Raw genomic sequence first — 27,292 nt, 5'->3', positions numbered from 1 at the left:
ACAACAATTTCAGCTAACGTTTTCAGCAATACACTTATTTTATCCCACCCATTAAGTTTTAATAACTGCTTATTTTTTAAGAGTCTTTAAGCATGAAAAATAGTACATGCTATGGTGTGTTTCATGTTCATGTCATCTTCAATTTAGTATTGACAATAGCAACATTTTGTTCCCCTATTGCATTTTGTTCATATCAACAGCATGCTACAAATGAAAATGTGTTTTTAGACTATTATTAGAATAGCAGAAAGAATGTCTCAGAAACAGTATAGCTGTGTGCAGTTGGCGATGGAGACCTGACAAGTCCAGGTTAACATCTTATTTCAAGATGATAAATGCAAAAAATGAGGCCTGACCTGCTTGTATTGATTACAAATAGCTGCCAATGCACCAAATCCAATTTAGTTGTCAAGTTCTTTGAGATCTCATTTTTAGAACCTAACGTTAATATAACCAACTATTTTACCTCATGAGCAATTCAGACTGATTTTTATTTTGAAAGTAATTTCTTGAAAAAAATACATTTATCTGGACTTGTTCGGAGAATGTAACATATATTAAGTCAGGCTTTGCCAACCTTGGGGTAATGACCCCACATTGTCCCATGGAATTAAAATGGGGTTGCCTGACATGTTCATTTATTGATCAATAAGAAATATATTTTATATTAAAATATATTGAACACAGGCTATACTTTGGGCCATAGCTGATGCCAAAACAAGAAACTTGCAGAGTCTCTGGCTGTCTGCCATGCATTGTGCAGATATCTCACCTCTTTCAACAATAACACACATGAAAAATGCCTAAATGTTGTCTAAAATAAATGTTTACTTTCAACACAGTAGACAATTCTATAACATGATTGAGAACAAATTCATTTAAGCAAAAGGTTGTGTGTGTTTTGGATGCCTGGGGTCGCCAGAGTTTTGTGAAGTCAAAGTGGGGTCTTGAGTCAAAAAAGGTTGGGAGCTATACTGTATTAAGTGTAATGAGATATTTGTCACTAGAATTAGGCAAATCCACTCGGTAGGATTTGAGTATTTGCAGTGAAAGTGTATGTCTCAGTTGTGGGAATAGAGAAAGTGTCTTGTTTATACAGATACACTTGGACTTGTAAATTTGTATTTCTATCTTTCAAAATATGTGTCACATTCATCAATTTACACACTGATGGCAGCAGATACTTGTTAAATGTCCAACAGTTACTTCATTCACATGCATTCACCTGACGCTAGCGCAGCAGTGGAGGCAATTTGGGGTTCAGTGTCTCGCCCAAGGACACTTCAACATGTGGCTGCAGGAGCTGGGGATCAAACCCCCAACCTTCAGACCTCCTAGACAGCTGAGCACATCCTATAAAAACATACTTTTTTTTTTTTTCATAAAATCACTTGAAAGTGATTACATGACATTTTTATACTGGGCTGAACTGATTTCAACAAGTGATTAATACTATTCAGACAACAAAATTATTTCAAGGCATCCATATGTTTATTTAAACACTTTTCTGCAGAATTATATATTTTTTTGCACATTTTTGTTGGACAAGATTTTCATATTGAACTTAAAAATATATATATTTTCTTATATACAAATACCACAAATACAGTGGATTGTGTGGCTCCAGAAAAATACTCTCCAATTAACAAATTATAATTTCAAAAAGAAAAAAATATTGAGAAGACCCAAGAGGACGGAAAAACAGGATTTAGAAAAATATCTTTCAGCTGAGCTGATTTCTTGTATCTTGGGATTTCTTCGTTCAGGTTTTCATCTACAGAACTGGCGATGATATATGGATTAATATACAAGTCCCAGCCCAAAACAACCAATCACCCCTTTGTCCAAAGAAGGAGCTTTTTAGGCTTTAAGATGATGACATCACATTGCTAGAAAAAGTTATATGACATCAGAAAAGCTCTATTAAGTGCCATCCATCCTCAGTCTGGTGTGAATGCCTTCATTTGACTCTACACGGTCAGAGGTGGAGTCAGAGGATTAGTGAGTGTGTCCACAGCAGGGCTGCAGAGCAGGGACGTGTCCTGCAGGAGAGACACCAACTCAAAAGAACCAGTCTTGTTTTGTGTGGAAAAGGTGTCAGACCCATGATGATGCACCCTACGCTTTTTGAGCACCACTCTCTTTGTTTCACTGTAACCACTTAACCTGGATGCAAGAGATCTATTCGGTCTGGGCTTTTTAGTCTTCTTCCTTAGCGGGTCGTGAGCGATTCTGTGACGCTGGAGAGACTGCCTCATAGCGAAGGTCTTCCCACAGCCTGCTTGGGTGCAGACGAAGGGCCGCATCTCCTCGTGGAAGGAGGTGATGTGGCTCTGCAGGTTGAAGGCTGTGGTGAAAGACCTCCCACATCCATCTCTGGGGCACTTGAGGACCACCCGGACATCAGAGTGGACGTGCTGATGCTGCTGCAAGAACCAGGAGTCTCTAAACTCCTTGCTGCACTGGTCGCACCTCACAGTGAGCCTGTGCTGCTCCTTTCTGTGCTTCAAGTAATCCGTCCACGTCTTCCCCGCGTAGCTGCAGCCCTCCTCCTGGCAGGGGTAGCCTCTGTGCACCTTTTCATGTCGCTTCAGCTTGCTGGGGAAGGTGAATCGCATTTGGCATCCTTCGTGAGTGCACTGGTAAGGAGGCAGCTGGGTATGCTGCTCACACACGTGGGACTTGAGCTGCTTGTTCTTCTTGAACTCGAGCCCGCAGCCCTCAAATTTGCAAACGTACTTCTTCTGCTCCTGAGTGTGAGCGCGGTTCATGTGTCTGGTCAGGTTTGTGTTGGTGGTGAAGGCCTCTCTGCAGCCGTCCACGACACACTGAAAGGGTTTCACGCCGCTGTGACTGAGATCATGCCGTGCCAAGTGATACGGGCTACAGAACGACTTACCGCAGCCTTCGTGCACACAGGCGTAAGGTTTGAGTCCCGTGTGCTTACACAAGTGGGCGTCCAGTTTCCACTGTTTGTTGTAAGCGGCCGAGCAGTCAGAAAACGAGCAAATGAAACGTTTAAGTGGCTCCGTTTTGATTTCCATCTCGGAGGCATTGATGAGTGACAGGTAACACCAGTTTCTAAATATGTTTGCCCGGCCCTGGCCACGTTTTCCGTCTTCTTGACACCGGCACTACCCACAATGCTTTGCAACGTGACGCTAGCTCCTGAAATCAGTCTGCATTTAGATGCCACTCGGATCCTCGAAGTTCCCAGGTAAAGAAGTCTCTCGTCGAGGTTCAGTGTGATAAAATGATCAACATATAGAATACGTGTTTTATTTCAGGACTTAGTAACAGCTTACTAGAGTATTCAAACTAAATATCACGACTTTTATACGGAAATTACAAATGTGCCAAAAACTGATATACAGTACGCGATTTAAAAGAATTATTGACAATCTGGCCATCATTTACTTATAATAAACGTGATCCGTAGGACACTAGTTTTTCTTCTCCGGCGTTCCCGGTTGTTGGTTCGACTTCACAGGTCATTCAAGTACATCATCACAGTTGAGAACTTTTATTTCCGATTATTCTTACAGCGCGTGAAGTCAACAGATACGTCTAATTACCCATGAGCCTCTTGTGTTCGGTTGAGCAGCTGAGCAGCTACAAGAGAATTACGTTGTAGGTTGTTGTTGTTGTTGTTGGTTTTTTTGCTTTTAAACAAGAGTAAGCTTTTCAGAACCGACATTAGAATATGGGTTTAGTTGTTGTCGTCATGTAGCTACGTGTTGCTCGTATTTAAACGGCATAAAGCGTCAAACAGCGAGCAAACTATTGCTAATGTTGGCTTGGTGTTATCCTCGAAGCTTTATAAAGACAAACTGAGATAGTTCACATGAAGGCATTTAACTTTAAGATTTAAGTTGTACGTAGGTACATAGAAGTGCATATTTTACGAGCACATAAAAGAAAATATCTGTCGGACGCTTTATTAATTTAGATGTATTTTTTTTTCCAGAGATGCGGAAACTGCTTGAATCTGAATTGTATGTTGAAGTTCATTGCAAAGTTTTACCTCTGTTCCAGTGACTCAACAGAAACACCTCAAATATAAAATCACCCCTATCCTTTACCCCTTCAGCCCTCCCACCTACTTCGACCTAGACTGGCTCTTTGGGGGTTTATATACTGTACAAACATTTAAACTACCTGGGGTCAGTGACATTGCTTTTGTTTATTGTTTGTCATTTTGAAAACAGGGTCGTACGATCATTACTAGTGTGGAGATCCAGTCGTCAGTATGGTAAGCTTTGACCTTTATCATTCAACTGTGTCTGTCTGCATGCAAATTATCTCAAGATTACATGTTTAACTTTTCTATTCTGTACTGACCAAGCGCCCTGCAATGTTCTCCTCTACAGGGTGAAAGAAAAGGAACGAACAAATACTACCCTCCAGATTTTGATCCTGCTAAGGTGTGTATTTGGTGACAGGGTGTGTTCTTGATTTAGTTTAAATCTAAGTGCTTTAAGGCTAAGATATGTTTCTATAACATTCTGTGTCTTCAGCATGGATCCCTCAATGGCTACCACAAGACCCATGCTCTGCGTGAGAGGGCCAGGAAACTGTCCCAGGGCATCCTCATCATCAGGTGAGGACACAAAGAGAAATGACAAACAATCATTATTTCAAATCCATGTTGCTGACTTGTTATCAGATTGAAGGTTGAATTCATTGGGTTTTAAATGTTACCATCTCCAAAATACACATTTAAACAAGCAAATAAAATACTGTGATACAATTTTACAACTGTTTATTTATTGTTGTGGGAATACAAAGAATGGCAAACCGATAGATAGATAGAAGCTTTATTATCATTGTATACAAGGACACAACGAAACTTCATTAGCAGCCATCCTAAACAGCAGCATTTACAAAAACAAAAATGTATTTGTGGTGACATGAAAGAGAAATATGCAAAAAGTGGCCAGAGCAATTGCTGTTCAGTGAATGAATGATAATAATAATAAATAAATAGACAGTTGTGGTGACTGAAAGAATATATACAGTTGTTATTTTGCAGTGACTGATTAATTAAACAAATATATATAGAGAGATAGTGCAAATAAGTGAAGTTATAGTGCAGTGAAAGAGTATATACAGTTATTATTGTGCAGTGACTGGATGAGTAAATAAACAGTTTTAGTGCAGTGAATAAATAAATAAATAGACAGTTAAAGTGCAGTGACTGAGTAAATAAATAGACAATTATAAAGCAGTGAATTACAAAGTTATTGCACAAGTAATATTGAACAGTTATCAGTGAATATTCTGATAAATTGGGAACTCGTTTCCACATTAACTGTTTGAATGAATGTGACAGTCTTCATAAAGTAGTCTATATCTGTCTCTATGTTTTCCCTCAGACACGGTGCACATTTTAAACAGTTCTAATATTGCTAATTAGCCAAAATTGAACCCAAAGACTATTTGTTACGAAACTACAGATGTAAAATCAACAAACAAGTACCAATGATAATTCCAGTAAATGAAAGCCTGTTAAGTTCTTTAGGCTGAGAGATATGGACAACAATACAGCTGAACGTTAAACAGCCTGTTAAGTTTAGATATCCTGTAAGCTACTGTGAGTTGCCTTGGAGTGTTTTCACCCTTCAAATAAAAACAATGACAATCCTGCTGGTGTTCTTTGACATTTAAGTTAAGTGTATGGACTAATTCACTGGTTTTGTCTGTCAAGGTTTGAGATGCCCTACAACATCTGGTGTGATGGCTGCAAAAATCACATTGGCATGGGTAGGTCTGAAAAAAACATAATCCATTTAGTCAGGTAAACAGTTTCCCACTGTGTGTGTTTTTCTGTGCACTAACACTGCTGTGGTACAGGGGTCCGTTACAACGCTGAGAAGAAGAAAGTGGGGACCTACTACACCACGCCAATCTACAGGTAAACACTTTTGACCCTCTGACCCCTGTGGTGCAAGTGACACTTAACAAGAAAACATCAGAATATCCTTGTGATTCTTTCTTAAAGTAACTTAAGACTCTGGCTGAACAGACAGGTTCGATAACAGACTAGTATCGTAAATTACTGGTACTGGGAAATGAGAAAACCGTCCATTTTTGTTTGCATCAAACAACAGAAAAGTGGCACCAAACGCGTTTTCACTTGACTGACAGAACGCACGTCCTTTGATGTGTCCTGTGTTACATATGTGCACATCGCAGTTGCGATAGTAAAATGATATGTCGTTTAGCCCTACCGAATACTTAAATCACAACGAACAACTTGAGAACTTGCATCGTTTGTGTCTCCTCCAGGTTTAAGATGAAGTGTCACCTGTGTGTCAACTACATTGAGATGCAGACGGACCCGGCGACTTGCGACTACTTAATAGTCAGCGGCGCAAGCAGGAAGGAGGAACGCTGGGACATGGAGGAAAATGAGCAGATCCTCACCACAGGTATAGCAATCATTTTAGGCATAATATTTCTCACAAAGATACACTATCCTTCTGTGTTTGCCCCCTCATAATCATCTCTCTCCTCTGTCTCCCTGTGCAGAGCGGATGGAAAAAGAGAAACTGGAGACGGATGCCATGTTCAAACTTGACCACGGTGGGAAAGACAAGGAGAAGCTCAAAAAGGCTTTGCCTTCTCTGTCCGAGATTCAAGACTACCAGGCCGGCTGGAAGAATGACTTCCAGCTCAACAGTACCCTCCGCAGGAAGTTCAGGGTAGGAGGTCAAACCCTTGGGTTTTTTTAATCAACATTTATGAGTGTATTTTTTTTACTATTTGTGTGTTTAGTCTTTCTTTAACCATCACTGCAATCTAAAGTAATACAAGTGTTAACAAGAAAAGAAACACAATATTTTTGCATGTGTATAATTCTGTACAATCCACTGCTCTGTTTCTCACTCTTCCTGTGTATACTAGGAGTAAGCAGAAAAAATGCAAAAACAACATTGTATTCCTGAATGTCATTACACATAAAAGAGAATCAAAAACAGCTCCAAAACACTTTATAGTCACAAGTAAATCCCCTCTTTTCACATAACAAGCAGTTTTGCCATCCTCACATTTCTTGAGTTTTAAAATGTTGGTACACTTTGAGATCACGTTTAATTGTTTCTGTGGACTGAAAGCTCTATTTGACTTTGTGTATGCAGACACAGAAGAAGGTTCTGGCTGAGCAGGAGGAGAAGGACAACACAGTGAGGATGAGGACCAACCTGTCCATCCCGCTGCTGCCAGAGAAGGAGGAGGACAAGAAACTGGCATCACTGCTCACATACCAGGCACCTGACTGTAAATAACACATACAGTGTTTTATTTCACACATACAGATCAATTAAGATTATAAGAGATCTCCGATGTCTCTATATTAGCCACGAAAATTTACCAGACCATCAGAAAGAAGATTGATTATTTCTGTTAAGTTATTTTCAATGTGTGTGAGCGCTGTGACCGGGTAGGTGTCAGACAAGGAGCAAGAAACAGCCTTTGTGAACATTTTCCACAGCAAAGATCCACACTGAGTGATATCTATGACTGATGAAAGACAGCAGGAGGAGATTTTCATCAGACGACACCACTACTACATGTACAGTACAGGATCAGAAAAGGGATAAGACACACTGCTTGGTCCACAGGGGGGTGCCAAAAATCAACACAAGATGAAAAGTACCTCACAGGAGTTTTAAAGGGAATTCTCTGAATGATTAAACGAAGAACTACTGAACTCACATGAACCTGGATTCGGCCGGGCTGGCCTCAGCAGCTTTCAAATTGAATTGATCAATTAAACTGACTAGAGAGAACACACTACTATCTCTTTGGACCTGAAATTACGTTGTAATCAACTTCATGGTCTATGCTATTCCTGTTTTCTCATTCAACATTACACTTCAGTATTTAGTGTAATCAGTCCAAACACATTGATGCCATCAGGCTGTACAAACACAAGATACACTCTTTAAAAAGCTGAGGTAAAATGAACACAATCAAATTAAAGCTTAAAAATGTATCATAAATTAAAATAAGCATCTTTCTGAAACAGTTTAAAAAATGCAGGCGTATCAAAAACCTGTTTTGCTAGCTATGCATTAAATTACATGAAATAATTGTGATATAACTCTGTTATGATCACATGGATACACATACTAGTTCATTCCTAATTTCTCCACTCTCCCCTCTTCCATCAGCCTACGAGGACAAGCAGCACAGCAAGCGGAAAGAGATCTCCTCTCGGTCGTGGTTCAACTCGTCCTCGGCTGCACCTGGAAGTGCAGCTGGTAGTCTGCTCCATAAGCTCGGCCTGCAGGGGAAAGAAGCCTCTGTGGCCAAAGCTCTGAGCTCCTCACCCAGCCCCCTGATCCTCAAACGTTCTGGGGCACCAGTAGTCAAATCTGAACCCTGTGCCACCATCACCAGCAGACTGTCACAACCTCAAATCATCACATGTGATGGAGAGATTTCAAAGGAAGGCCCGGGTACAGTAACCACACACCTGGGACGGGAGGTTACGGAGACAAACGGCTGTAGCTCCAGGGAGACGCATATCAAACAGGAAGCAGACAAAGGACTGATAATCATGAAGGATTCTGGGAAGGAGAAGGAGAGGGACACACATTTAGGAGCAGTCACATCTCTGGTTGCAGACTACAGCGATTCAGACTCAGACCCTGGACCATGAGGCTGAATGGACAGTTTCTGTGTTTTAGTGAATGGATGTTGGAGTTTCATTTCGTGGGAGTTAAAGACAACCTGGTGTTTGTATCGACCGTGAAACATCTGAGATCATTTTTGCTGCTTTCCAGTTGTTGAAATAACAGATGCGGTAAACCCACTTGGGCTGGGTATTAATAGTCTAATCCCTTTAAATATTGACCAAATATAATGTATCAAATCTTTGGTCAATCTTTATTAGCTGCATTTAAACCTTTTTGTCCCCAAATTTAGAAAGTCTTCTTGCAGCCAATCAGAGCAAGCGTTCTTTGATTTAATGCAATGTGTGACTTGCATACTAGCCAGCAGCTACAGCTCATACAGTCTGTGATGTGATGTGCATGTGATGGTTCAGTGGGGTGAGATGCCACCAAAAAATACTGAAGTGTAGGTTAATTAATATAAAGTTTATACACTCAAAATGTGTAAATGTAACAAACATCTGGATAAGGGGAGTGGTAGGGGTATTTTACACAGTTGAATGTTTCCCCCGTACATAATTGGAATCAAATGAAGTACTTCTATTAGTATCTTTACACTTTAAAAAAGTTCTGGTGTGGTGCTGGGATCATTATATTTCTAATAGAACCCAGTTTGTGTGCTCACAGAGGAAATGTACTTTTTCCATAAACGAAGTGTGAAATAAGAAGTGGGTTTCCTGTTGGTGGCCTGCAGAATACATCAAAAAAAATTAATTTGATCATCAGTTCTCTTTAATAAGGCGCTCCTGCAAACACTTTGAGTTTAAATGTGTTATTTTGATTTAGATTTTCTTTTTCCTTGTTAAATTAAATGTGAATTCTGAATTAAGCAATGTTCACTGTTTGAGTTTTTACCTAAATGTTTCAAATTATCAAGACCATCTAAATAAGGTGTAAACATAAAAATCTAGCTTACTCTTGCTGGTTTCTCCATGTTTATCTGCTTTAGGAGTGTGTCTGCCTCTCCGTGTGGAAGTGACTGCGATTGTTCTTCTGTGTCTTAGGAAACATAGTCTAGATTTACTCCATGCTTTCCCAACTTTGTAGCACCAAATGTAAAAATGTTGTAGATTTTTCAAGTAGCTTTAAAACTTATTGGTGTAAAACAACATAAACCACACTTAAACAGCTGAGGCGTAAGCTACCAGTATGTTGGTTGAGTAGCTCCCTTCTTTTAATCTCCAGAAAAATGGGACCTGCTGAAGAATGAGATACTACTTGAAAGTACACATGAACAGGCTCCGTCCATCAACCCAGAAGGCAGAAGGTGTGTGAGTTTTCTAATCAACAAGGACTCTGTGCATGTTTTTAAATCAAGTCACCATTATTGATCAGAAACACCTCCTCCTCCTCCTGTGACTAGACATTGTGTGATAAAGGGGGGGGGGGGGGGGGGTCTGTTATAGTATCTGGCCACAGTCCACTGAGGCTTCCAGTCAGTCAACATGGATCGCTGGAAGCTGCATAATATTTTATTCCTCATGCTTCTCTGCAAGGCCAATGGACAGTTATTCGACCAAATAAGAAGGTATTTTATTTCTGATTGTTTGGACAATTTCTATCTTTTCTTAAATACTTTTTACTATGTGTACTGTGTCTGTTCTGTGTGTTCTTCACAGACCGCCTTGGCGTGACGTATTTGTGTGTATTTGTGCACAAAGTATGTATGCACGGTTAATATCTTTATTGTTCTTGTACTTGTAAGTGTTTGTTTTCTCTGAATCTGCTCCCCAGATTTGAACCAGTTGACCAATTCTGGGCGCGCCAGTAAGTAGTCAAAGAAAACAGACAACATGAGATCAATGGAACTTTAAAATAAGTCTTCAGACGGTTTAATTCACCTTTAACCGTGATGGAAAAGTCATTTGACTATTGATTCTGAAATGTTTAGACTGAGCTTAGTGGTAGTTGATAAACCATAACTTTGTGTTTATTTTTTCTCTATCTTCTAATATCTATTTAATGTTTCTTGACAGAAAAATCCCTACCACCAAGGAGGGAGACATAATTAGATGCTCCCAACTCAGAATATTGAAATAATTTGTTTCGGTTTAGCCTTTTCAGCTTTAAGATAAATGACAGGATCCGATTTGTTTGACAGTGAAATATTAACAACTACAAAAATTATCAACCATCAATCAATCTTAATTGTATATTGCCAATTCAGGACAAATATATCTCAAGACACTTTACAAAAGAGCAGGTAAAAGACTTTACTCTTTGTTATATTATCTACAAAGACCCAACACTAATCCACCATGAGCACTAAGCATCATTTAGCAAAGTCACAGAGGTAAGGAGAAGCAGAAACCTCGAGCAGAAGCAAATTCATGAAGGACAGCCATCTGCCCAAAGTGTGTTGGGCTTGGAAAGTGGGATAGAGGGAGATTGATGGAGACAAACAGAGCAACAACAGCAACAATGTACGAGATAGATCTATAGCTACAATGTCAATAGGAGTTTTCGGACCATGGGAACTTTATCATAATTCTAGGAACCGTTGGAACGCTGCTCTGTTTTTATTCATTCTACACCACAGGAACTCTGAACTATTTGTGGTTCCTAGAACCCCATTTAGAGGAACATTTTTATCTCCTGCTTCAGAGTAGGTACCATGGCAGTGTGAATGCAGACAGGAAAAAAAGCCCCCATGATGTGTAGTTCTCAGGGAACTCCATAGTGGATAGTTCTTCTTAAAAAGTCCCCAGAACTTTTTGGTTTGAAAACACCTAATAATGGTAAAAGTAAGTGTAGTATTAGCAGTAACAGCTAAGTATGATAACAGGCTGATGAGCGTAATATTTATTCTACGTAGGCGATATGTTATCCAAGTTAAATGTTTCTATCTTATGACTTTCCAACTTTCCAACTATCCATTACTGTAAAAAATATGCCTTTTTAATATGAATTTCAACTAAAACTGATAAAATAATGGACAAGAAAGCTTAAAAATGAACATTGTAACATGCTAGAAATAGTTATTTTGTGTCAAGCTTTGTCCCCCTTGTTGATTGTCATTATGAAATGACAAAAAATTGCCCAATGTGACATTTGGAAAATGTAAGGCTTTCCTGAAAAACAAAGATTAAGGTGAATGTCTCGAATGTGTCATCTGTCTTGATCTTTAGTTCAGAATTATGTCAAACACTTGTGAAATTTTAAAATCAGGTGCCATTAATTGTTGAAAACAATCCCTCTAAAAACCAACCTTCAGAAAAACAAAATATTTCTTCTTCTCAATGGTTGAATAAGCTTTCTGATGTTTGTTTAGCTTTCGAGAGAAATAAGCTACTGTACACGACCACATCATCAATATAAGTAACCACAGAGCTCAACCCCTGAGTAATGGTATTCATCATCTGCTGAAAAGTAGCGGGAGCATTTTTCATGCCAAACAGAAGAACATTGCAAATATACAGAACATCCGGTGTCACAAAGGCTGAAATCTCCCTAGCCTGTGGAGTCAGAGGCATCTGCCAATAGCCTTTCAGTAGGTCTAACTTAGAAACAACCTCTGCTCCTGCGATCCTGTCTATGCAGTCTTCAAGTCTGGGAATTGGGAAGGCATCAGCTTTAGTCTGCTGGTTCGCTTTCCTGTAGTCAATATAAGGTCTTGATGTATTATCAGATTGTGGAACAAGTACCACTGTAGAACTCCACTCACTCTGCCCATGCTCTACCACCCCAATGCTCAACATATAAGACAACTCTTCCCTCAAACACTCCAATTTAGATGGTGCTAACCTGTACGGATGTTGTTTGATTGGAGCCGCACTGCCCAGATCCACATCGTGCACCGCTAGAGACGTGCACCCTGGGACATCCTGGAACAGGGTGGAGAACTCGGCCAACAGAGCTTTCATCTGACTCTGACACTCTGCAGGTAGATGCCCAAGTTGGTCATCAAGCGACCTAAGAGCCTCAGGAGTTTCTCAGACGGAACCCAACACTTGTTTCCACTGTGTTGGCTGTGTTTCCACTTCCTCACTGACATCTTCAGCAACCAGCACATCATCTTGTAAATAAAATCCCTCCGCCATGTTTGCACTCTCCTCCAAAGATACAGCTGTCTCCCTGAGAGAGGGCAGAGTGGGGTCCTGTTTCTGCTCTGTAACCAACGTCACTCTGTTCAACACAGGCAGCTGATCCACGCCACACCTTTTAGCAAAGACTGTATCTGTCAACGGGGAAAGCTTTGTCTACCGTGTCCTCCTTAACCTTAGCAGTCATATCTCTAAGGACTTTAATTTGTGATCGGGTGACAACACAAACTGGGAAAGCTTCCGGATACTACTCCTCTAAAACCATTGTCTCAGCAACTTAACAAGGAGTTGGAGACAGGATGGGGGTTGATACCACCTTATCACCTGCCAAGTCATTTCCCAACAGAAAAGTAACACCTTCCACTGGCAGCTCAGGTGTCACTCCCACCTTAGCATATCCAACAAAACGTTCGTCCGAACAAACATCCTGTAAAGGGGAACAGCACTGTAACCACCTCCAAAACCTTTCACAGGATCATAAACCCCTAAAGCCGCTGTTTCAGGTAGATCTACAGCACCCTCTACCACTAGAGACTGAGGACCATAACAGAAGCCTCAGCTACGCCCTCATCTACAGCGACCGTATCATCAGAGATGAAACCATCAAACATTTTCATATCTGCTTTATCAACAGTTTCTGCCTGATCTCCAACTGAGTTTGAACCTATTACGTTGCACGCAGCAGAACGACCGGCTTCTGCTCTGGAGGGCCCCTTTCTTTGTAGGGCCGGACAGCGAGACTTTATGTGACCAGATTTTCGTCAATAATGACAAATAATCTCCCCAGAGAAAGGAGAACCTGTCTGTGTGGTTGCCCACTATTCTCAGGCGGACGCCAACTGCCACTGCTCAGGTAATATTCGGTAAACAGTGCGCTGTAACTGGGACAAGCAGCTTACCTCCGTGTAGTAACCTCTCCCACACAAAAGTGCCTGTTACTGCTTCAGAGACCACACCACTACTACACGGAGGTAAGCGGTCACTTTTGGCTCTTTTTTTTCCAAGTTAAATTTAACGTCACCATTTTTGTATTTATTGGTTATTGAATCAAAGAACATTCCTTTCTAACTTGTGTGAATTGTATTTTCTTTAAATGGATGCCTGTTAGTTTCTCTTGTACAAAGATGCTCTTTTCTCTTTGTGCCAGATGGTGTCGCTGTACTACGCTCTGCCGACAGAGAAGGCGAGTGACTGTCAGAGGTATAACATGTCAGTGCAGCTCCTCCCAGGTAATTTGGCTCTACTTTTTAACTGCTTTGTTATTTGTTTTGTGTCTATTTTGTCTCTCTTACCTGAGTTACAGCATGAAACAAAAGCAATCATGTTTGCTGCTTGCAGAGGATATGGGTGAAGATGAGAAGATATACAGGCTGATAATAGTAGTTGTTTGTAAGTACAAACACAAGGCTTTTTAAAATTATCCTGTCCTCCATTTCCTGCATAAAAGGCTCTTCTTTCCTGATCTCTGTCTTCCTTAAGTTGATATTTGACCTGTTCTGTTCTTTTTTTGTACAGGTACAAAGACACAGAGCGTGATGCGACCATGACAATCCTGGATATTAGCTTGCTAACTGGCTTCACTGTAAACACACAAGACTTGGACTTAGTAAGAACTGTTTCAGATACACACATACAAACAGAATATCAGAGTTTATGGCTAGAGGAAACAAACTTGTTTAAATGTAAAAATAATCATCTAACCATGTATCGGTGTGTGTGTCTGCGTGTGTAGTTGTCCAAAGTACGTGCCCGCACCATAGCCAAATATGAGATGAACACAGTCCTGTCGGAAAGAGGCTCTCTCATCATCTACCTGGACAAGGCAAGAGATCATTGTGGCATTTAGTCCTATTTCGTCTTTTTTTCTTTCTTCTTAATGATCTCATCTTTGCCTTCTGAATCTCCCCACAGGTTTCTCACACTCGGCCAGAAGAGATTTCATTTCATCATTCATCAGAAGTTGAAAGTTGGAGTCATGCAACCAGCTGCTGTGTCTGTCTATGAATACTACGACCGTAAGTCTTAGTGTTACGAGATAGCACTGCCTACACAAATACATATGTGGCACGGTGTGTTTGAAAAGACTAAATAGTTGCCCCCCTTTAAATTTTGAACTGATTGAAATCTAATCTCTGAAAACATTTAAGCAAACTACTGTTCCACTTACCTGTATTATTATTTTATCACAGAGTATTTTAAGTGAATGTGCTTTGAATGGGTGATGGTATTCCTGCTAAACTCAGCTTCGTCAGCAGAGGGCGCTCTAAGCTGTATACTTGATTGAGCATCAGTATCTGACACCGATAGAGCAGAAGTAGTAGTCAGTACTCTGGTGATCGACAACAGTAGTATGTTTTAGCAGAGCTTTAGTTCGTCATTGTGACATTAAGAGACATGGAATTTGACCGAGGTTAAGAGTGTGTGTTGCCACGAATGTGTGTCTAAGATGGCGGCAGCCGATAGAAACAACTCCAGTTGCTAAATACAAAGCTAGTAACTTTACAAGCATGAAATAACTGTTTAGAGCCATATGGGTAAGACATTAAAAGGGAGAACAAACTGTGTGAAGCATGATAAACTGAGCAATTGGTTTGAGAATGTGAATTAGCTGTTAGTAATGTCGAGCAGGCTAAGCTAATATGTACATGCTAATTCCCGCTAATATGCTAGCGCCGCAGCATGTGTTATGTCGTCTCAGTCAGTGTTATTTCATCCCGGTCAAGTTTAAAGGAGCATTTCTGTGTAGTTTGATAAAAAGAGTGTTCAAGACTCAGTATTGAAATATGTGCATTAAAAACAAGTTATGTTACATTGAATTAGTTCATAAGCATAATTCATAGAGGTTAAAAAAACAGTATAAACAGAGGTAAAAGAGAGAGTAACAAGACAGTCATACATTTGATTCTGAATTAATGTGGACTAACCACTTATTTTCATGGTTTTCATAGCATTTATGTTCATGCAGTACTTACCTGTAATATACTGAAGGAGTAATTTGACAATTCAATTTGACAATGTAGCCATAGCTAGTCTTACTTACCTGTATGCCCAGTAAAGGTATGGTTAATATATGTATTTGAGTAATTAGCCTGGGTATTTTGACTAGGTAACCTGTGAAATGAGGAGCGAGTATGGTACAGTAGATGTTCAGTGTGTGTAAGTGTTCATGTGTATTATAAGATGTAGTATGGTTTAGCCCTTGTTTATGAAGTATTAAAGTAATAGCAAGGTAGCAGTATACAGTAGCTGACGCCGATAGAGCAGAAGTAGTAGTCAGTACGTGATGAATGAGTTTCAATGTGATACAGAGAGAGAGCTTCTGATCAAAACTGTATTTTTCATATTTCTTACAGGAAATAAATGTGTTGCACCGAGAGTGAGCATTGCTTCATTCTTAAACCTGTAACACATAAAACAAAAAGCTATCCCTAACCTGAAGTGTGAAGGGACAGTGACAGAAAGGACGGGTTCTGACAATAGGGAAAACATAAGGCTGGGTCAACCGCTACAGTACATCGCGCCCACCTGTCAATCATGTCAGCTACGTGCCTAACTATGAATAACACTTATCGTGAATAAAATTTTTAAAAAAATAAAAAAATCACTGTACCGTGTGTGCCCATGAGGACAATAACTAATCAGACCAATTTAGTTTTTTGTACCAGGCTGTAAACATGTTTATTTATGCTGTTAAAACAGCTTTTTTGCCTGTTATGTGTATGTAACTTCTGGTGTTCCTTGAGCCAGCCTCAAGCGGACACTCGACGAACTGCAGGATTTTGTACTTCCGCAATGGCTTCATTTTTCAAGACCAGAGGTCTTGGCCACTTTGGAGCGACGAGCCCAGGCTTTGTCTATTAGTTCAGTTTTTGTTGTAGTTGGATCACAAAAAGAAGAAACAGGGCTGCTCTCTAACAAGTTCATGGGTGTGGGTCGGCTGTCTAGTCCGGTAGCTTCCAAGTCGGCATCCATACGGATCCTCTAAGCTGCCACTTTACCTGAGTCTTATTATCAACAAACCCATTCTATAGATCCCCCATGAAAACCACTCCAAATGAATTTACTAAACTAAAAACTGAGATAAGGACTAAGAAGAAGAAACCTAATGTTCCCTATCATCCCTAACACTTAAAGACAAGCTGTTTAAACACATGGACAAAACTTGAGGTGCATGTGCGAACCCAAATGTCAACATTTTTCACCCCATTGCACATGACCAGTGGGAGACCAGTGCCATCTGTGGGACTGTTATATAGTAGCTTCATTATCTTTTCTGCTTGCTTGTATAAATTCTGTGATTACATGAAGAACCCACAGCATTGATACAAAAGCGAAAACTTTCATCATAGCAAGGACTCTGTTTAGTCTGCCATTTCCACACTATACTTTTTTGTAATTTCTTGTCTCATGAGACCCCACCACCCGCCTTCCTCCCATCTGACAGTAAAAGTCCCCCACTGTGAGGTGCATTTGTCTACAGGCAAATCAGTACAGTTTTAGGAACAGTCTGTCCTGACATTTTCAGGAGCACGTGTGAAAAAGGCAATGATAGAAACATCTGCTGCCTCCAGGACTTTGACCTCTTTTATTTGTTTTCAAAAGATTTCAGAGTGAATAATTATGCATTATTGGATTTTTTTCAAGTATTTACTGTACATATTATAATGTAATGCAATTGCCATTTAATGTATGTTCTAAAAAATGTCTCTCTCTGGCTGCAGAAACAAGTTGTGTGAAGTTTTACCACCCAGAGAAGAGAGCTGGACATCTGCTGCGGCTCTGCAGAAATGATGAATGCACATGTGCTGAAGGTAAACAAAACACAATGATCTGATTGGGAATATTTGAATTAGACAAATTTGTAAATAAGACAAGTCTGTGAATAAGATTAAAACATGTAGCAGTAAACAAACATTTAGGTCCAGTCAATTCAAATAAAGATAAATTCAAGAATATTGATTTCAGTCTCCATTGTGTATACCATTTCTTAAACTCCCTCTGTTGCACATCATTTAGTGGTATGTTGCCATTTTTTTCCCTAGGATGGTAAAGGCATGACCCGCCCTATTCTGTAATTGGCTAGTAGCTTAAACGTTGTTACAAGCAAGAACAAAGCTGGTGGCACCAATTTATATCAGCTTGTCTCCTTCATTATTTCAAAATTATATATACAAAAGACAAAAGTGATATACTGCTCAGAGAATAAACCTTGTGGAGTGCTGGTTAGTTTGAGAAGAAAACTAAATTAAACTAGTGACCAGTGGAGCTGGGCGATGCAGCTCTAGGCATTCACTTTCAGTGGATACGCACCCAGGAGGTAAAAGTTGCCTTCGGTCTGACTTCCTGCCCTGTTGGAAAGCTTAAAGGGATACTTCATCCATTTGCATTAAGCTTTGTATCATTAGAAACCTGGTAGTATTTTTGAATGGTCGTGCATCCCTCCCTCATTTTCCCCTGAGTTGGGAAATCTTTGTATTTCTGAGTCTGAAAAGGGCAGCTGCTGGCCGACCGCCGGGGCAGCTGCTGGCCGCTCGCCGGGACTGCTGTTGGCCGCTCGCCGGGACACAAGACCGGCCTGTCGGCAGCAACCGTCTCGCGGCTATATTGCTATATTGCTGGTGTAACACACTGAAAATGCTTATTCATATTTTCACGTGTTTTTCTGTCATTTTGTTATATCAGTGTGTCTAGTTAAACTAATTTAATTTCCAGAAGTATTTAAGTTAATTTAAATTTCTAAGAGTAAACAGTAAATACTGTGTGTTTTACCTTTTAAGATTAAGACACTGGCCCTTTAAGAGAGGCGCAGTGAAGAGGACAGAGGTGTGTGTAGGCTGAAAACGAAGCTTGTGTAAAGCTGTGGGCATTCTTTAATAAAAGTTGCTAAAAGTGAAGATGGACGAGTTCTGACCGGTTCATTTCAAGGGTGCAACACTGGCCGCCGTGAGGACGAGGAGCCTGAGCCGGCTCGAGCTGGGGCGGACTGGTAGTGTCGGTGCTCTCACTGTTTGCCTATGGACACAGACATAGAGTCTGTTTTCTGCCAGGAATTTCCAAGATACCAATTCCTTCTGGAAGAAATCTATGAATCAGTTGGGGAAATGGCCGTATGTGTTGAAATAAATATGTCTGTAAATGTTTTTATTACTATATTTCTACTGCTATATTGTATATTTTGGAGAAACTGTAACGATCGAATTGCACAGGTGTGACAGAGAACTTAGCAGAGGTATATTAGACAAAGCAGCCTCTTGTAACACACATCTATCTAAACCTGACTGTACCTGAAGTTACAGCACCAACATTTACTTGAGAGGTAATCCAAATGTACTTTTGAAGAACATTTTCACAGAAACGATGGACCAAAGTGTACGACAAAACACAAAGACAAATTTAAAAGAGAGGAGAAAGGTAATGTAATACATTTGATGGCACTAATAAAAACAATAGTCTAATATAAATATAATTAAAAACAGGATTGTAAACAGACAGACCTAACACACAGTGTTTTTTTGGCATCTTTTGGTTTTAAAATCAGGTTTTAAATCATCAGAGAAATAGATTGATGTATGAGTTTTTGAAAAGTAAATAATATTGTAAATAAATTATATTACTAATAATAATAATAATATTGTACCTTTTCAGTTAATACATGTCTGTTCCTATGCTGCTATGATCGGGGTAATGGCAAAAGGTTGTAGTTTTAAAGGTCACATATTATGCAAAATACACTTGTTTTTCAAACATTCATGTGTCATAGACAGTCTACAAACCCCCAAATTACGTGAAAAGTTGTTTTATTCTGAAAATCAGATTTTGAGTTTAAAAAGATGATTATAATACATTCAATGTGACAATTACAAATATCTAGATGAAGAAAGACATAAATGTTAATTTGATGCAGAATTGAACGCTGTGGTTTAATCAGCTTTCCAGCAGTCCTTAAAACAGATGGTCAATTTTACGACTTTGCAGAGACTGGTTTCGATCATAGTTCATGTCTTTGGGGTCAATTCGTAGATAGCAGAGTGTTCTGTTTCCATTAGATTGTTTATTCAAGGTGTTGTAAAACTTTATAATATCCTGTCCTCCAGAGCCTGTCTGAGAGGGAGACTTAAATCAGTTCCTTTGTTTCTTGGTAAAAAGTAACCCAGATGTTAATCCACAGTCCTGAGTCCTGCAGGAAGAGAGGTTGTAAAACGTGGCTGCTGATAACGTCTACACAAATATATAAACGTCACTCCCCCCTTCCATTGGCTCGAGAAAATTTCTCCGGATAATATCCGGCTGAGGTCTCACATCAGCCCACTAGGACTTGCTGTGGAAAAAAAAATAGGAGTCTGGCCGGAGAAACTCTGAGTGAAGTCTGAGCGAAAAATTTGGCTGTTTGTGTTCACATGTACAACTATTATTATTATTATTAATATCAGGAGTTTTCTGCAAGTGTGAAAGCCCTGAAAGTGACACATTTGATAGTTAAAAGAGAACAGGAGGACTTTTTTTTACTTCATTCTTCTTACACATGTGCAGGACGGGTTAATAAAGGGATATCACACACCACTTTGTCCACATGGTTGCCAATAGCGTCACAAAGAAAGTGCACACAAAAACTTCTATGAAATCAATGAAGCTATAGGTAGAGGCAGAGAGATATAATTTACTTACATGATATATCTCATGATTTTCCCTTTATCAAACAGTTCACGATTGTGTCCTATAACGACCAAGTATTTTTCACTTTGCTCTCTGCAGGTATCAGTATGTACTTGGGGAGAACACTGGATTGAGTACTGGCCCACAGCAGCAGAGTGTCAGACTGAGGTACACAGACGTACCTGTTTGGGCATTGAGGAGCTGGTTCAACAGTATGAGCTCTGAGCGCATGCAGAAATTGAAATGTTATTGTCGATGATTTTTCTTCCTTGTTAAATAAAATAAATAAATAACCATATTTGGCTCAAGGTGCTTTGTATATCATATCCTTATCAATCAACTGCAAATACAATGATGTCCTAAAATGGCTACACTGGAAGAAGAAAATGCAACTCCCAGTTTTGTAAGCATGTTAACACATAAATACTGCATGCGGAGGGAAGGCTGGTCTGTTCTTTACAAAGGATATACTGGATTTCTGCTATATTTATGTATAAAATGGAACACATTCTTCCTTTAAGAGCTTTGTAAGTGAGAAGAATGATTTTAAATTATATTCTAGGTTTTATGGGAGCCAGTGCAGAGAAGCCAATACAGGAGTGATGCAATCTCTTTTTCTAGTTCTAGTCAGTACACGAGCTGCAGCATTTTGGACCAGGAAACATCACACTGGATGTTCTCAGACCGTAACTTATAACATTTCATATCATAAAGTAACCGAGGGCGATAGAAACAAGACTGAAGCATGTGTGAAACTTAAGAGGACTCCAAAAATATTCAGCTTTCCCCCACTTTAACATCACAACTAACAAAGTAACAGTTAAGATAGATTTAAGAAGTACACTTTATCATTACCTCCATCTTTCTGTCCATCTTTCTACAACAATATTTAAACTGTGGGATTTTCCTGGATTTGTTTTGTTTCCATATTAAATAATATTGAGTTGCACTTCAGAGTAAGGCCCTCTGTCTTTTCCTGACAACTTTTGTTTACTGCATCAAAGGGAAAGTAACTGGACCGACACTTTTGCTACATAATGCAGTTTGTCTGGCTTAGACAGTTTAAATCCCATAATCACTTCAGACTTTGTCATATTGTTGCACTAATAAGGGATATCTTAATGGCCACTATGAAGAGTAATTAACCCTAGTGTTAAAGATTCACCCCGCCACCCATCATATTGCGCGTTCTGCCCGCTCGCCTCATAGACTGTAAATATTACGTTCACCTGCCTGGGAGCTGGAGTCTGACGTCACTTTCCTGCGTCGTCCACTTTGCCATTTCGTTTTCGAGTTTGAATTATGATCACTTTTTAGCACGGCAAGTTTGAAAACGAAAAGCCAAAGACCTTTTAGTTTTCATTTGAATGATGTCATACAATATACATACATAGAGAGTAAAAGTATAATGCAAACTGGATGACTGAATATTTATTTTAAATATAGGTCAAATAATGCACCTATAATCTGAAAATTAAAACGTGTTTCTGTTACAGTATTTTCATTTTAAAATTAGCTTTTTCATTTGAATTATGATACAGATTTAGCGTGGCATTTTTTGAAAATGATAAAGCAAATGTCATTTTCTTCATTTTAATTTAGTCAAAGAATGTGCATTTTTAAAGCTGAAAACTAAAATTCAAATTAGATAAATGAATCATCATTTGATTTTTGAGTCAAATAATACACTCATATTCTGAGAGTTAAAAAGCATTTCTGTTAATGCATTTGAATTTTCAAATTAGCTTTATCATTTGAATTCTGATCACTTATCGCTTCCATATGGAGTCACTTAGTCTATAAAGCATCATTGATTTTCTTCTGTTTATCTTTTTTTATCAGAGCAGAAATAACATTACTCAACTGCTGCTGGGAAATCGTGTGTGTTTGTGTACAGGGAGACGCTCTGGGGGGAGACTGAGGTGATGTGGGGGTGCAGAAAGAGGGTAGAGAGTGGATAAAAGGAGGGTGCTGCAGGGTGACACTCTACTTTGTCAGGGGATCAGGATCTGGTAAGAGGATGAGGAGGACGATGTTGTGGCTGCTGGCCTCTCTGGCCTTTGGATCGCTCTCTTCTCTCGCTGATGGAGCTCCACTGTATGTACCACCTTACCTTTGTAATTCCACCTGGGCTCAATGCTTACTGAAGAAGAAATGAGATATGCACTAGTATATGTTGTGTATGTTAGTTTACGCTGCTCCTTGTGTTCAACTTGCTCTTAATGAAAATGTTTGGAAGCAGCTAACACTATATGGGGCTTCATCCATATTCAATTTAAAAAGTCTATTTCATAAAGCTAATGTCTTACATAATGAGAGGCAATGGTCCAGTTTGCATTTTGTGTCACAAAGGTTAAACTGTGGTCTGAGTTTGCACAGAGATGTATTGCACCAGACTTTATGAAATGTTGTATTGATCCAATGTTGGATCTGAAGCAAGATAATTAATACATTACTCATTATTTGTGAAGTCCATGCAGGAGCTCTTCCACTTTTGTTTGATTTATTTTTTCTGCAGTTTGGCTGAATCGAAACTTTAACTAATAGACTCCAAGATAGAGGCTCTCACCCTTGTCTGACCATGTCTTCTTTCATGTTTGATTTTTGTCCCTTTATTGTTAGGATTTATAACACCATGACACGCATTGTCAGATATCTGTTCATCCTACACCTTGACTGGTCACAAAAGGTGACCCAGTCTTTGCGCTAAGGAACTCCATGTCTTCATGAAGATCTCAGGGAGGCAGACTCAGTGTCCTCTTTGAAATCTATTCCTAAAACTCACTTTTAAAGTCCTGCTTTTTCTCAAACCTTTGCTCTTATGCACTTTTTTAACCTTGTTTTACTGACGATGAATGAATCTTTATTTGTTATTTGCCTAAGTTTTAATTGTGAAGCACTTTGTAACTCAAAAGTGCCACATGCATTGGCAACGCAAGGCAATTTTAATTAAAGAGCACCATTCATATAAAGAGCAACCCAAAGTTCTTTACACAGTTACCAAACAGAAGATTAAAAACACCATTAAGCAGAAAGAATTACAATAAAATACTAAATATATTAAAATATAAGTCATACAACCATTGATTCTAACGCCTTGAAATTGATGCCTGAAAACAACACCCCTGCCTGATCTTCTTCTGAGGGGAATTTCTAACACACACACGCACGCACACACACACACGCAGGCACGCACACGCGCACACACACACACACACACACACACGCACGCACGAACGCACGCGCACACGCACACGCGCACACACACACACACACACACACACACACACACACAAATATATTAGAAATGCCTTTTTAAGTCAACTTGTCTTTTGCAATCTTTATTCTTTAAATTTTGGAATTGATTCCCAACCTGTGGTCCGGGCCCCCTGGGAGCTGCTAAAAGCTGTTTGCTCTTAGGTCGTCAATATTAGACCTGCACATATTCACTAATAATCTAGATAACACACAGAGGAAAAAAGGGTTTGGAAACACTGCCATGGGCCTTGTATGTTTCAGCAGTCAAATTTCATAAATAAATAAAAAATGATTCCATAATCATGCAAATTAGATAAAGTCATTAATATTATTATTACATAGCATGAAGCGCTTTTTGCACCAGGCCTACATAACAGTCTATCTTTCCTTCTTCTCTGCAGGCAGGTGATGTCTGCCCCCAACCTGTTGCGTGTAGGAACAGCAGAAAACATCTTTGTGGAGTGTCAGGACTGCACAGGAGCAGACATTCGTGTGGAAATCAGCGTTATGAACCATCCGACTAAAATCAAAATGCTTGCATACAAACCTGTAATCCTTAACACTGGAAATAACTTTCAGGCGCTTGTACAAATTACGGTAAATTAAATGTTATTACTTAATTTTCTGCCAAGACAACAAATAAGACGTCTAGAATCCATGAAAGCCAACTATACATATTCCATCATAATGGTTATTCATTGTGTTTGTCTTCTTGCTGGTTTCAGGTCCCTGTTGGAGACTTCAGTCGGGATCCAAACATGAAGCAGTATGTGTACCTGCAGGCTCAGTTCCCTGACCGCCTGCTGGAGAAAGTCGTCCTAGTTTCATTCCAGTCTGGGTACATCTTCATCCAGACTGACAAGACGCTCTACACCCCCGACAGTAAAGGTACACACTGCTAGAAACACTGTGGAAAGTGTTTTTTTTTTTTTAACAAGACAAGATATCATTTTCTGAAAATAAGTCACTTAAAGGCAGGTTTGGTAATTTTCTCCAGATCCACTTTTTAAGATGTTGGTTGGAATTGTCCTTAGATCCTGACAGAAATTAATAACTTGTGCTCTGAAAAGAAAATCTGTCATCTGTAGAAGTTGTAAGCCTGTAAAAACTTTGACCAATGTCTGCCACGAGGTACCAATCTGATGAACCAATCACGCCTCCCCGTCTCCCCGCTAGTTCTCTACCCAAGCCCACACTAAAAGCGTGTCACCGATGACGAAGTTTATACTTTTAGACGAGTTTGTCGTTGGCCCTTCTGAGTAAAATAGTCACGTTTTTTCAACATCTATTATGATATATAAGTATATAAGTGTAGTGTTTAGTTACCAATGAATTAGACAACGTAGTTTGTACACAATGCAACCGATGAGTTGAGGTCTTCTTTTGAGGGAGCACAGATCGGAGGGGGTAAGTGCATATGGAGCACTGAAGGAATTCTAGTTTCAAATCATGCTAGATACATTTTTTGGCTTTATGTGCCTTTATCTGAGATAGGACAGCGGATAGAGTTGGAAATCAGGGAGAGAAAAGTGGGGAATGACATGCGAGAAAGGAGCCACAGGTCAGATTCAAACCTGGGCCGCCCGCTTGGAAGAATACAGCTTCCATAAATGGGGCGTGCGCACTAACCACTGCACCACTGCACCACCAGCGCCCCACCCTCTTATTTCCTATCTCTTTTAGTTCATTACAGACTGTTTGCAGTGACGCCCAAAATGGAGCCGTTAGAGAGGGATGAAGATACCGCAACTGATGCTTCGATTGCCATTGAGTTTGTGGTATGGTATTTTATTTTTGGGCAACATAAACTTGAATTCAATAGTAGCCTATCATATCATCAGTAAATGGCAGCTTTGTTACTGACGCTAAACAACCAGCCTTGTGTCTTTGTCAGGTTTGGGGTCTATCTCACTTTAACATTTAACCAATCAAATACGGTAAAACATAATTGCATGTCCCCCTCTAGTGGTTGGGGTTTTGTCCTTCATTCAGCCTCTCCATTCAGTGGAAGAAATTTAAGCAATTATTAAAAAAAAGAAAAAGAAGCCATCTCCTTAATAACCAGGCTAATGTATCGAAATCAAAATAATTATTTCATGTTACATCATGGATGTATTTATTAATCTGTACATTTAAATGTCTCAAATGAATGATTACCAAATGTTGTTTATTTTTTAGACCCCTGAAGGCATCATTTTACCACTTGATCCAGTCTCTCTGAAATCAGGGATCCACTCCGGAGATTACCAGCTGGCAGAAATTGTCAGGTATGTATTATATCTAAATTAATACGATAAATTCCCACGTTTTACTGTCGTACATTTAGTTGTGAAGTGGTTATCCTACATTTCATTATGACTAATAACAACAACAAATCAGGCTTACCTGGACTAATTCCGAATATAATACATTTTATTTTGTTAGTGCAAAAAATTCTGTTTCTTACTCAGTGTTTCTAAAACCTCTATAAATATCTATATTCAAGTAGGCTACTGCAGGCTACATTAGGAGAAACATTTTGAATTGAGCCGACTGGAGTTTCAACTTGTGAAACAGATTTAAGTCAACTAAATTATGAAATATGAGTTACTAGATTTGAAAGGTAAAATACTCCACTTTTAAAATGACTGAAATGTATCTCTTCAGTTTAAAAAAACACTAACAGTGTTGATAATAAAATCAAGTTAATGCAACAGTGACATGACAATGTCCCAACCTGTTTGAGATTTGTTGCTAGCATCAAAATAAAAATGGACAGGTCATTTCCAAAAACAATGACATATATTAGTTTTATCATTTGTTATGTTGTATTTGTGCTATGTTACATTTATTCATGGGGTTTTAATATTTTGTAAAACACACTCTATTTTTATTTATATTTTACACCACTTCCCACATTTTTATGAAATGGGGTTGTACATCACATCACTGTGAGACCAAAACTAAGCTAGCAAAAAACAGCTGTTGAAGAAGGCTTGCTAAAAGGTAGCTAACTAGCTTAGCTAGAGCGTCACTTTTGACTCATGTGGAAACAAGCAATCTAGTTAGTAATTCCACCTTTAGGTTTCATTTATATTTAAAGCCATATTTTTTAAGTAACTTGTTGTCTTTGTTAAAAGTTAAGGCAGGTCAGATTTTTACTTCAGTCATATCTGTCCATTAAGTATAGCATCAGGGGACAGTTAGCATAAAAGAAGCAACAGCTAGCCTAGCTTCTTCTGAAAGTAACACATTGACTGGCAGCCATTGATGACTTAGGGAAATGCCGTCATCCCATTGAATGCCCAGTTTAACACCTATTGGATAGTTTTTTTCTTTTTGTTGTAACAGATTAAACAAAAATTAGGAAACCCTTAACAAGTAGATTTGAGAGGTGCTTCGGGAGTCGTTTGTTTAGGCTAATAATTATTTTCCTGTTTCTAGAATTTGTAGCAAGTTCAACTTTTTATGGCTTAATATATTTAACGGCTAACCCACAGATCCAAGCTATTAACCTTTTTTTTATTCAGAAAGTGATTAAGGTTTAATTATTCCTTTAAATAGTGCTTTAACTAATTATATCTTAAATCCTAATGTTGAAATAAACAGAGTAGACCCAACTAATTATACTCTAGGTTTTATCTTTAGTCTCCACGTTATGAATGTTTTTGCTTGATTACC

General features: G+C 39.2%; 3 protein-coding genes and 1 pseudogene across 4 annotated transcripts in view; 3 read left to right on the top strand and 1 right to left on the bottom strand.

The window, feature by feature from the left end:
• Window positions 1–1,219: 1,219 nt before the first annotated feature.
• LOC132986934 (transcription factor IIIA-like) lies at window positions 1,220–3,160 on the bottom strand. The gene has a single exon (XM_061053662.1). The coding sequence runs from the start codon at window positions 3,042–3,044 to the stop codon at window positions 1,971–1,973; it is 1,074 nt and encodes a 357-aa protein (XP_060909645.1). The 5' UTR covers window positions 3,045–3,160; the 3' UTR covers window positions 1,220–1,970.
• A 399-nt stretch (window positions 3,161–3,559) lies between these two features.
• yju2b (YJU2 splicing factor homolog B) lies at window positions 3,560–9,507 on the top strand. 2 transcript variants are annotated; one of them, XM_061053641.1, is made up of 10 exons: window positions 3,560–3,630; window positions 4,209–4,252; window positions 4,371–4,424; window positions 4,518–4,600; window positions 5,708–5,763; window positions 5,854–5,914; window positions 6,289–6,431; window positions 6,532–6,704; window positions 7,140–7,278; window positions 8,175–9,507. In XM_061053641.1, exons 2-10 carry the CDS (start codon window positions 4,250–4,252, stop codon window positions 8,663–8,665), a joined length of 1,203 nt encoding a protein of 400 aa, XP_060909624.1. In that variant the 5' UTR covers window positions 3,560–3,630; window positions 4,209–4,249; the 3' UTR covers window positions 8,666–9,507. The 2 variants fall into 2 exon arrangements, with proteins under 2 accessions (XP_060909624.1, XP_060909632.1); XM_061053649.1 differs by lacking the exon at window positions 3,560–3,630 and adding an exon at window positions 3,977–3,995.
• Window positions 9,508–13,868: 4,361 nt separating this feature from the next.
• On the top strand, window positions 13,869–17,805 carry LOC132954303 (complement C3-like; annotated as a pseudogene).
• Window positions 17,806–22,327: 4,522 nt separating this feature from the next.
• Window positions 22,328–27,292, top strand: part of LOC132986914 (complement C3-like) — a 33,481-nt gene continuing 28,516 nt past the window's right edge. The window contains exons 1-5 of the mRNA XM_061053615.1: window positions 22,328–22,471; window positions 24,034–24,229; window positions 24,358–24,520; window positions 25,316–25,410; window positions 25,811–25,899. Of these exons, the coding sequence (XP_060909598.1) occupies window positions 22,395–22,471; window positions 24,034–24,229; window positions 24,358–24,520; window positions 25,316–25,410; window positions 25,811–25,899 (620 nt within the window). The 5' untranslated portion in view covers window positions 22,328–22,394. The remainder of the gene's footprint in view (window positions 22,472–24,033; window positions 24,230–24,357; window positions 24,521–25,315; window positions 25,411–25,810; window positions 25,900–27,292) is intronic.

Source organism: Labrus mixtus, chromosome 2 (assembly GCF_963584025.1).
Source record: "Labrus mixtus chromosome 2, fLabMix1.1, whole genome shotgun sequence".
Classification (NCBI taxonomy): Eukaryota; Metazoa; Chordata; class Actinopteri; order Labriformes; family Labridae; genus Labrus; species Labrus mixtus.
The sequence above is the reverse complement of the archived record's forward strand: the minus strand, read 5'-3'. Positions and strand labels throughout refer to the sequence as shown.